Source organism: Parasteatoda tepidariorum, chromosome 10 (assembly GCF_982258835.1).
Source record: "Parasteatoda tepidariorum strain Cologne lab strain chromosome 10, Ptep-v5.0, whole genome shotgun sequence".
NCBI classification, from domain to species: domain Eukaryota; kingdom Metazoa; phylum Arthropoda; class Arachnida; order Araneae; family Theridiidae; genus Parasteatoda; species Parasteatoda tepidariorum.
In genome coordinates this window covers 64180398-64192996 of record NC_141764.1, presented here as the reverse complement: position 1 = coordinate 64192996, position 12599 = coordinate 64180398, and the positions used below count along the sequence as shown (strand labels likewise).

At 30.6% G+C, this 12599-nt stretch overlaps 1 protein-coding gene across 4 annotated transcripts in view; it reads left to right on the top strand.

Moving 5' to 3' along the window:
• Positions 1-12296, top strand: part of LOC107455010 (calcyphosin-like protein) — a 43479-nt gene extending 31183 nt beyond the window's left edge. For all 4 annotated transcript variants that reach the window (XM_087154102.1, XM_087154103.1, XM_087154104.1 and 1 more), the window contains 3 exons: positions 402-579; positions 10689-10898; positions 11779-12296. In XM_087154102.1, the coding sequence (XP_087010228.1) occupies positions 402-579; positions 10689-10898; positions 11779-11880 (490 nt within the window). In that variant the 3' untranslated portion in view covers positions 11881-12296. The remainder of the gene's footprint in view (positions 1-401; positions 580-10688; positions 10899-11778) is intronic.
• The last annotated feature ends 303 nt before the right edge of the window (positions 12297-12599 follow it).

Genomic DNA, 12599 nt, shown 5'->3' with positions numbered 1-12599 from the left:
AAATGCGTTATTTCAATGAAAGTACGTTTTTAGTGTCTGATTCCGTAATTTAAATAGTTAACACTAATTAATTAACAAATTTAAGGTAGATTCTTTAAACTATTAAGACTCGTACAAAGTTTATGAAAATCCTATCATTATAAAACTATTCAGCGAGAATTTCTTTCTGGCTCATTGCTCATTATTGGTTTAACATTATGATCAGTGGGACAGTTTCTTGGCTTACAACCACTGGATTTTTAAATCGGACCCTCGGAACGTTTTTAAAGTGATAATGGCGGAGAAACGCCAAAATAACCAGCCATCATGATTTATATTACCATGGCTTTTTTACTGATTTAACTCATACAAAAAAGTATGATAATATTTTTGAGTAACTCATATTTTTATTTATTTAACAGAGTGTTTAGGCGGATGGATGACAATAACAGTGGAGACTTGAATACGGAGGAATTTGTGAAAGGTATTCGAGATACGGGACTTCAGATAACAGACGAAGATGCTGAGAAACTCTTCCAGCAATTCGACAAGGATGGATCAGGAACAGTCCATTACGAAGAATTTCTAAGAGCAGTTAGGGTAATATTTCTCCTCCTTTAAATAATGTTTTAATCGCTTCCACTTACCTTCTTTTGCAAAGGTGTTTTCATATGTGTGCTGTTTTCAATTTAAATTCAAACAACAGCTATCTAGAGCTCTTGACTTATCTACTTCCGGTTAGAAAGTATACAGCTTCTTTGCTTTAGTTATTTAAAGATGTATTGCTAAAAAAGGTAACATGGGTTGTTCGATATCGAAAAAACTCGCCTTTTTGGCAGTTCTGATTTGACTTCTTTTTACTTATTTATTAATGCCTGTTTTTGGTGCAAGCCGTGCATCATCATGTATCAGTGTTAGTATATTGTTTGAGCAGCGAGATTAAGTTCACTTCACAAATTATCATTTGGGTTTAAATGGCATATTGTTAACAAGATAAGAAGTGTCTTATAACGATTCTTTTTTCAAATGACAATTCTTACGTTTTGGAATGACAAGTCTCCAAGCGACTATTCTTCATTTAAACACAAATAATAAATCAGGTAATAAATTCACGTATACGAGAAATACTACTCAAGAGGGGGGGGGGGGAATAATAGTGAAAAAAAAATAAAAAAACAACTGATTAAAAAAAGTATATAAAAAAAAAGGATGAAATTTTTTTAAAAAAACCGGAAAATAAAATATATAATCCTTTTATCAGCCCACACGATAATATCCGCAAAATATATATATATATCTATATATATATTTTGATATATATATATATATATATATGTAATATATATATATATGTAATATATATACGATATATATATATATATATATGTAAAATGATGCAGTCGGACCGAGCAGGAAAACAGACACAGGATTTTAATTAAATCAGAGTAACTTTTATTTGATCATTCTTAGTTGAGTGGGAGCGAAGAAGTGATGTTTACTCCATCAGCAAACAGTCTTTCTGATAGGGAAAATCTTGCAAAAAATCCTAAAATGTCTCTATTTAGGGAAAAGAGGGAAATCTCAGAAATTACTATTGGTTAATGAACTTGCTCTAGTGATTCCCATGTCTTGCTTCGTCTTGTCGCAAAAGGGAAAAAAGATCTTTATTTAAATTTATGCATAGTTGGGCCAAAAATAGATTTAGAAACAGGATGTAGCTTTTAAAAGCGTGAGAAAGTATTTCGATTTGAATAATTAATTAGTAATAAAGTAGGAGTTGTTTTACAGCAAAGAAACTAACATAAAAAGATTAATTGAAGCTTTTTATGTTACATATATATATATATATATATATATATATATATATATATATATATATATATATATATATATATATATATATATATATATATATATATATATATATATATATATATATATATATATATATATATATATATATATATATATATATATATAAGTATATAAGTTAGGTCTTTGGCAATGTTGGTCTAAGTAGTGAAGCTAGTGGGCGTAATATATCTGACGAAAAGAAGTGGTAAAATTGTCCAATGTTCAGTTTCATATCTTTAAACCTCGTGGTTTCGAATTTGACTAAGAAGATAAGTATACTTTCATATCAAGTATCAGGACAAAATTAAGCTTTTACGGTTGATATATTTTCGTAGTGCCTGTGCCCTTCTGTTTAAAACAGTAAAAATTTATTTGACCAAAATAAGCAAAATGTAACTTTTGGTTTTGGTTTGATTCTATTTATAAAACTTATATCTACTTGATTCTTTGCGATGAACTGAACTTTATGTCTTCAAACGGTTTCCTTTTACAAAATTAATGAAATTTCTTATGAGAAAGTTAAAAGTAATTTCATAAAATATTTTGATCCTATTCTTTTTAAAGAAGTGGTAAAATATTTGATGTTAGTTATTAAACGATGGAAATGCAGGTAGCCTTTTAAGAAGCTGCTCTAATTATTTTAAGGATTGTGAATAAACTCTAGCCATTCTATTTAATTTAGTGAATAGTAATACCTAGCTATATTAAGTTCATGAACTTCACTGCGTCTGATATAGTTACTTAAATTTTCGCCGTAGAAAGAATACTCAAACTATAAAGATTGCAATTTACTGTGTTCAAAATCCGATCAGTAGAAAAATTGTAATAAAATATTTCACGCAAAATTTATTTTTTAAAAATTACTCTAAGGACGACACTTATTATAAATTTGGAAAAGAAAAAAAAAACAGTTATAAAAAAAATTAATATCAATAAGAAAATTTGTCTCTTGTTATCATTCTCAACGCTGTTAACAGTTTGTTTTCATTTCAACAAAAACCACAAATCAGCTTTTTTAATGGTTATGCATACAGCAAAGAAAAAAAAAAGTAAAAAAAAAAGAAATTGGCCAGACACCGCGCTAGATCTTGAAATTCAACACTCTGATATAAAACTTAAAACATTTTTGATAAAAAATGAAAACATTTCCTACTTCACATTCAACTTTCTTTTCTTCATAATTCTTTGGTTAAATTTTTTATAATTGCTAATAATCGTTATTACTAGAGCAAAAAAAAAAAAAAAATATATTTTTCAAGATTCTCTGGCTTAAAAAAATGAGAATCACTGTATGTTACTGGCCAAATGTATCTATGTTACTAATCTATGTTACTGGCCAAATGTAAATAATAAAATAAAATAAAATTATATTCCCATAAATAAAAAGAACACGGAGTTTCATATTTCCTAAAATGTACCTAGTGTCTAAATAAAAAATGTGTAAAAAAACTAGAAGGATAGAAAAAGTATTAGTTTGCATTTAATTAGAGAAATACTAGATTCCATAATTTTATTAAAAAAAATAAATTCCGAGATGGGTCGCTCAGAGTAGGATAAATAGATATAATTTACATTTAAAGGCCTATTGGGGTCAGACGCACTATATTTCAACCAGGAATTAGAGAACTCAGTAAAAATAGTCATTGTTGATCCAAGTACAATCTATATCATTGTTCTCAACTCATTTTTTTTACCTACTAATCGTATAAATGATTTTCTTTCCGGAAAAAAAGACGAGATTTTATGGAGAGAAAAATTGGTTCTATTATTATAAGAATTGACTGACACATTCTGCTATTATACTCTGTTTTTAATGAATTGCATTAGTTTTTAAAAATTTGGCACGGTTTGCTAAAAATGCTTGGAATGTCTGAGTTTTTAATTTTAAGATTATATCGTAGTGTAAATACAATGAACTGAATGAAGCAATAACTTATAGTTTCTGTAACAAAGAGAAAATAAGTTTTGTAGTTGTGCATCATGTTGTCACGCTATTAACCCACACCATGTTTCTATTTAGCTTTTGTGCGTGCAAATATAAAGTTATTTATAGCAAAAGAACTCTATTTTAGTCTGCTTAGTCTGTGTGTTTTCTCCAAATTAGATAAAAAAAATCTATTTTAAGCTTGGTGTTTTCCTTTTTTAAAGCATTTTTTGAGTATACAGAGAAGAGGGGTGTTGTGTTGTGACGTATTCAAATTGCATAAAATGATGCAACAATTTGTTATTTTCATTATTGATGACTTTAAGTAAATAAATAAAAGCTTAAAGGGAAATCGTTTCTGAGAAGTATTAGCAATTATAAAAGTCACATTTACTAATAGTTCGTTCCCAAACTCTATTTATGGCTACTGTATTATAAAATTGCTTTTATTTCAATATAACTGCAGAAAAATAAAAATATAAAATTGGAAAACACGATAACTTTTACTGCTAACTATAAAAACAATATTTAATCAACAACAGGTGATGACGCATTCTCTGCTCAATATAGAAAAGATATTATAAAAACACACGTAAGGCCGATATTTTCTACCATATTAATATAAAATCTTTTCAAGAAAAAAAATTCCATTTTTGTTCCCGTCTAGGGTTAATTTAATAATAGTAAAGCAAAAAGTGTCTCAGTGGACAGAGCGTTCGCCTCCGAATGAGGCGACCCGGGTTCGAATACCAGTGTGGCTGATTGATATGAATTCTGCTCCCGACTCGCACCGATCACAGTGCTGACATAAAACATCATCAGTGGTAGACGGATCGTGGGTAAGAACCTCCTTGGCGTCGGACTAAGGGGAGAATTTTTGTAGTTTACCTCTCCATGTAACGCAAATGCGGGTTAGTTCCATTAGAAAGTCCTCCACGAAGGCTAGTTTGTCCCAATGCTTGATCCAGGAGTTCCTTTGTCTGCTGGGTTAGGTTAGAAGTTACTAGGTTACAGAGTTGAACATCGATATTCGTTAACTCAGAATTGAGCTTGCTGTGCAACACCGGTCATGAAATAAGATGAAATAGTACTACGAAAAGAAAAGTTTTTACTAATATTTTTAGAATTATTTATTTAAGAAAGGGACAATTTTTTAAATTTCTGTTTATGCACTCATTGAATGATTGAAAACAGATATTGCTACAAGCTTTTAGCATCCTTTTTTGATTATTCTTTTATTTATTTTTTTGTTATAATTTTCGATAATTTTTTTCAAGATATGTTTATATTGCAGACTTGTCTATGAATTTTTCTAGTTAGTTTGAAAGAAAATTTTTATTAAGCTTATTTTCTACGCAAGCGATAAAATTTTTTTAGTTGTGAGTTGTGATGGTATGAATTAACTAGAAAAATAAATATGACGTAATTTTAAAAATTTATGAATGATATGCGTTTTGTGGCGGAATAAACCTGAATGTTGCAAGCCAGTGTATAATTTTTGTTTGGGACTGAATTTTTTTAAAGTTCCAAATAGAAGTGATAAACTTTTTTATTTTTATATACTAGTAGGTAGACCTGAAGATAGCCATTCGTCACGTGTCGTGTGAGCGAAAGAAAATGGCGTCTGAAATTAAACATGCAACCGGACACTTTATCCCATCCCTTTTTTAAAAAATTGTTTTATGATAAAAATACATATCAATCTAGAAAGAGACTCTGGAAAAAAGAATTTGCATTAAAATATCTAATATCTCCCTTCAAAACTTTGATCCTTCAGACTCCATTAATTTGTGTCGGAAATATTCATGTGAAAGAAGAATTCTTTTACATTTCACATATTTCAAAGTTGTAACGTATGTATTAAATTTATTTTACCTCTTCAGATATTTTATGTAAAACTAGAACTCAGTGGCGATACAGCCCATAGAGGGCCAAGGTCTATTGGGTCCATCTCAGTTTTCTTGATCTTGGGCTCAGGGCAGATGCTCCGGTTGGGTGGTCACCCGAACCTCGGAATTCCCAGTGTTTAGTTCCCAAGCATGCTTGGTACTCATTTTATCGACCCACTTAGTCAACCTTGCCCTGATAAGGATCGAACCAAGGATCTGTGGCACGAGAGTGCGAATATTTTTATATAAATTCTTCGATGTCAATATATTTAACTAAATTTTGTCACATATTTATATTATTTTCATTTTTGAATTAAATTTTTATAGCCGTGGAGTACTTGGAATATGATTTCTTGAAAGAAAATTATAATTTAATCCAAACAAACAGAAAGTTTGCAAAAAGTAGCTTTCAAATGAAAAGGACCTATCGATATCGGTCACCAAATCATTAGGCTTAAGGAAAAAACTGCTACTAAGACATTAAGAGTCCTACCGACAGCTGGCAACTAACTGAAAATTTATATTGCTTGGTTGGTTCTAATGCCACTTGCCACGCGGGCAAGCCTGCTTGGTGAAACCGAGTAAATTTAAGGCAGAGTGTGCGATTCTTGTTTTTCAGTGGCGCCATCTATGGCCAAAAACTCGACTTCTGCCACACCATACGTCGCACCCGTTAATAGGGCGGACCCATTCGTACATCCAGTCATTCATCCACAGATCGTAATTTTGACCTGAATCAGAGAACGATCGATCTCCAGTTCAGTACCCCCAGAGGTTTGATTTGTTATGGGAACATGGATGACTTTTGCGACTCGACAGTTTTAACGTGCATCAGTCACTTTACTACATGGGGAGTCTTCGATATTATTGTATATTAGTAATAGCATTGATTTCTAAAACAAGCAGGAAAAAAAAAGACAATTTTCACTCTATATGGATGGTTGACCATGTAAAGCTAGCACACATGGCACTAGTAGTTAAAATTCGTGCAAGACTTCCGGGTTACTATTTCCGCTTGATTTTTACGCCTAAGCTTGAAAAGGGGCGCCATAAAATATTATTATATTTATAGTGCTTACAATATGACGCGTTTTCCAAATTTAAGTGTCAACGAAACAAACAACATAAGAATTCGGATGACTCCGCAAGCATGCTACGCCCTGCAAGATGCAAACCAAAAAATATCTAACGGTGATATTTTACATAAATATAGCCAAATAAGGGATAACATCCAAAACACGGCAAACCTTACACTTTTTATTATGCTGTGATATTAATTTTGTTAAATTTGATTCAGGCTCACAACTAGTTAGAATTTATAAAATACAGAAAACTCTTATGAACGGTAAAACTACGCTTAAATTTAAGCTTAAATCACATTAATAAAACTCCCTAGGCAGAGCCTGTGACAAAAGTAGGGGTATACGGGGCAGTTTACCCGGACCCCACATCAGAGGGGCCCCCAATTCAAATTGAAAGTTTACTTTAGGTTTCCATGTTTAATGAACTTTCATTTAAAAAAAAATATCAGTACAGTGTAAAACCCGTTTTATGTTAGCTTCTTTATTAATCTATCGTATGAACACAAAAACCTATAATTCGTAAATTCGTGGTTCCTAGTGCGGAATTCAGCTAAATTTTCGCAATTACTATATCAAAAGTCTGCATTTTTACATATCTCAAAATGCGATATGTTTACAAAAATATACAGGCTTCTAATTGGCTTAAGTGAGCCATCGTATTTGCGCAAATTTAGCTGTTTTCCGCCCTAATGTCAGCAAGGATATGGATTTTTCGCAGCTAGATGACTAAGTTAACAATCAGAAAACTGTATTCGGCATGATGGACGTAGAATTGTCAGAAAATCAATAAAATGGACGGAACAATATTTCGTCTGACCATTGGGGGACTTAGAGCTATTTTAGGTTCCAGTCAATTTCTTTGTTATATATGTATAATGAGATGAAAAATTCATATACCTCTATAAAGTTCAATTCTTCATAACTGACGTAGTGAAGCAGTAGGGGGCCCCAGGTAAATTTTTGCCCCAGGCCCCAATCAGGCTAAGTCGGGCCCTGTCCCTAGAATATTAAACCTGCTTACACATCGCCTTGTAAGCATTACATAAGCGAAGGGATACATCGGAAGTTTTCCAAATTTTTTCCTCTTTTAGGAAGATTGTTATTGTTTACATGCAGTCAATTATCCATACATACATGCCGCGTGATTAATCAACGTTTAGATTTTAAGCTATTTTTTACGCTAAAAAAGAATCGATATGGTCAATCCATTTGTCAATATCGTTTACCTCTCTATTGCTTCTTTCAAAATCAACCTACTAATAAATGATAGTTCAAAACAACAGCTTGAATTTACCAGTAATCATTTAAGAAAAAAGCTCACGAATGCAGAAGCGATAATTTTTTTTCCCTACCTAATATGTAATTTATTAGAGGGCAAGCTGTAATGAGTAATAAATTGGTAAACATGGCATTTATGTAGCGTGCAGTATAAAATACCAACAAAGCCTTTCCACAAAATATTATATTTCATCTTTCCTGGAACATATTTTAAATATTTCATGAACAGTCTAACTTTTGAAATTGGCGATAAAATATTCTCTTTCCTTCTTCTTGTAGTAAATTTACTTTTAAATTAGGAAAACATCGTGCTTTGTGATGATAAATTGATAGTGATATGATAATTTCTGTTTCATGCGGTATCGATTTAAAGTTAATCTATAAATACGTGTTTTATTTTATTACGTTACCTGCTTTTTTAATGTACAGCATAAATTTATTCTACGAATTTAAGTAAAAACAATATTTTGCGTTACATGCTTTAAAATTATGGAAAGTGGGGTAAGACCGGGTTGTTGAGATTCGAAGGCTAAACTGTTCGAACTACAAAGTGTCAGATTTAATCAAAATATTCATTATTTAGTTGATAATATACCATTTTTGAAAAGTCAGAGATAAAGTTTTGAAAAGTGCGCAAAATAAAAAAACGGACCACCCTGAATATCTTTTGATCTAATCATCGGATCTGCACGTTCTAGGACTCAATCTTAATGGTTCAAGGGAGTGACCTCAAATTTGCTAATTAATTAGCGCTGACGATATTTTAAGTTACGAAATCAGACACAGAAATCTACTTTCTCGGAATACATACCTTTTTTTCCCGACGGATTCGGATTCTTGACCTCCAAAATATAGGGAGTTTCCGCAATCAGGAAAATATGGTCCCAATTGTTTGGTCAGGAGAGCGTTCCGAAGTTTGGACTAATGGTATGCTAATTTTACTTTTTGTGAATTTCACCATATCTCGAGAAATTTAAAAGCAAATTGAAAGCTTTTACAAGCAATTATAAAGTTCATTTACCTAAAGATTATATGCAAAATATAATTTTAATAAATATTTATTATTTTATTTAGAATTAGGCAAAAAAATTGGGCATACTGTTTTTTACATCATTTTACACGGCGAAATACAAAATTTGAATGAAATTGGTCGAATAGTTCCTGAGAAATCGACTTTTTTGAAATTCGATTTCTTATGAACTATCTCAACGATTTCTCACAAATTTTGTATTTTGCCATGCTTTTATATGCTTTTTTTATCGGAGAAAAGCTGGATTCAATAACTAAGTTTTATTATAATTACTTAATTATTTAAAAGATAAAAATCAACACGATTTTAATTATTTTGTTTACTGATTACTACTGAAGTAATAGCAATATTTCATACACTGTACTACAAATTTAAGATCCGTGTTACAATTTAAACACCATTGTTTTCACCAAGTCTTTCTTGAAAACATAGTTCGATTTTAAAATGTCGAGAAACAACGTGTCCTTGAAATTGTACTATTTGATGACATTTCAATCAATAACTTTTGTCTCGGTCACGAAAGATGTGATATCTCCCGTATTCACTCTGTTTATCTTGAAGAAATACAATTATAAAATAGTAATGATAATGTTTTTTTGTAATATAGTATAATGATATTATGTTAAATATTTAAAAACCCTGATTTTTGTTTTTCGTGAAGGATGATAATGATATCCAATTGCATAGATTAAATGATGTTTTCTATTTTTAAAATTGGCAAGATAAATTTTAAAGTTTGCAATCTTTTTTAAACAAAAACTAATAACGAATATGGTTTTAAATTTCGGAAATTTCGAATATGATTATAAATTCCTGACAATCAACTTTCAAATCAATTTCAGTTGTTTTAAAATGAAACTACTTTTTTTTATTAAAAAATACTTATCTGAAAAAAAAATCAATAACTAAAGTTGAAAAATTGAACTCAACATTGCTAGAATTTTCGTTATGAATTTACGGTAAAATAACCGGCTGCATTTTATCAATCCGATTAACCATAAGGTTTATGGCCAGGAACATTTTATCTTTACGGTTTTGAAACCGTTTACAACTAGTACGGTTAAAAAACGTGAATACAAAACTATACAGTTTATTAATTCATCATTATTAATATATCATTTGCAACTAGCATAGTTTCTGCATCATGAAAATGAAATTTAAACGGACATTGGAGCTCTGTGAATGCTGAGGCATTCATGCGTGGATGATAGTTTTTGTCTTCTGGAATGGAAGAAATATTGTAGCATCAAAGCTGGGATTCGAACCCCTGTTCTGCCGGTCATGTGATTAACCGATTAATCCCCGTGGCTACAATATGTACCCAGCAGCTTGGAACAAAATGTAAACTGGGCCAAGTTGATGCGATAGAATTCTGGTTACATCGTATTAGGTAAAAACAATCAATAAACATTTTTTATCACATCTGACAGTTTGAATATTACTCTTTTATGGTTATTTAACTGTTTTGGTTGATATTGGTAAATAACAGTTAAATAAATTGCTATTAAACCATTTTTACCGAGGAATTTCTAACAGTGTATCATGCATTTTGAATAATAAATTTTAATTGAAAATGAGATTATTTTTATTGGTAAAGGAAATCAAATAAATGAAAATAAATTTTAATAAAAACTACTTTCATTTTCTTTCAGCCTAAAATGTCGGCAAACCGAATAGCTTTAGTTGAGAAAGCCTTCGATAAAGCAGATAAAACAGGAGACGGAAAACTGACTTATGAAGATCTGAGGGGTATATATTCAGTGCAGAATCATCCTGAATATTTGAATGGTCAAGCGACAGAAAAGCAACTACTGAACAGATTTCTCAAAAATTTCGAAGACGGTGGTGTAATAGACGGAGTGGTAAGTGATATTTAAAATTATTATTTTAGAACTCCCTAAGTTCTTATGGATCTCTAAATTTTCGTCGGGTATTTTTTTTGTTCAATTACTTTTTTCTACCGGACACTGTGATAAATACACCTCAGAATGTTTCTGAACATACAAACGAGCTAACAAGTTAACTCGGTGAACTGGTTATCATGTTTTTAAGCGTTGCTACTGGATGCATCGATTAAAAAAAAAAAGAAAAAAACGGAAGAAGACAGTAATGTGCGGTTTCCTGCGTTCTGCTTACAAAACCAGAGTATGTTTCTACTAAATTTCGAAATCAGTTGAAAAGGTTGCCAAAACTGAGAAAAAAAGGGCGCTAACTGAGAAAAAATGTTAAACAATGTTTCCAAAATTATCCCCATTTGCTGCAAAAATGTGATTTTGTCTAAAAACAGATAGTACTCGTGTAAATATTTTGAACTACCTCGGAAAACATTTTTTAATGGTTTTCTCAATCACCCTCGTCACATTTTGACGAAATTTAATTTGTAAATAACTTATAAATTCGATCCCTTTTTAATCTCGTTTCCTAAGCACATTACAGCAAACCGTACGTTTCTATATTTATCCAATTTTCTACAGTTGATTTTTCAAATTCTCAGGCTTTTTTTTTTGCGACGCCCAATGTTTCAATATTATTGTAATTGCATTATAAAAGTTTTTAAAATAACTTGGATCCTTAAAACTCGGTAAGTGGATTTTAATACATTTGAATGCGTTCGTATTTGGTGCAGGATAAACGCTTCCGGTTCTTGCGCCATGCTGCAGAAACAAATCAATATTCAAGTAGTAAATAAAAGCTTACGAATTAAAGTTTTTGTCTAAACCTTTTATCCATTATTTTTTCCAGGTTACTAGAGAAGAATTTATTGATTATTACACTGGTGTAAGTGCATCCATAGATGAGGATGGCTATTTCGATTTGATGATGAGAACGTCTTGGAAGCTGTAAATACTCAGTGACTCTAATCTCTATAATCTTCAAATGAAGGTGGCTAACAAAATAGCTTTTGTTTAAGTTGCAGCTATTCACTTTTCCGAACAAAAATGGGCAGCCGGAAGCCTTATTTTGTGCCGTCTTATACAGGAGGTCAAAAATGTGACTTGACTGAAAATTGTTCTTCGGAATAAAAGTATTAATACTGTGTTGTCTATAATAGCAATGTTTTCATTTATTAACAATTTTAAATATTTTAATATTTTAGAATTATTTTATAAATTTATGTATTCTAAAGACGTCAGATTTTGGATTTTTTTTAAATACCGTTTTATCAACGCTTGTAATATTTATGCATTATTTGTTGTCATTTATGGTTCTGAAGTGAAAATGGATTATTTAACTTTATTCAATAAAAGTTTATTTACAAATTGCGTATTCTATTTATTCGTTTTCCAACAATTTATAATTAACTAAAGACAATAAAAGGGAAACATTGAAAGTGTCAAAGTAATATCTTAAATTTTATTTAAATTCTTTCAATATTATCCCCATTTATAAAGCTAACAATAATTATGCAATCTTCCGTAAAAAAATTCTATGCTGAACTTTTAAATAAGGAGTTAAATAATTGTAAAAAATTTAAGATTTGTAATTTAAATAATAATATTATCATTAAAAACGTTTTAGCTTTATATAAGAGGTTAAAAATTAAAACTAATAATATATAATTT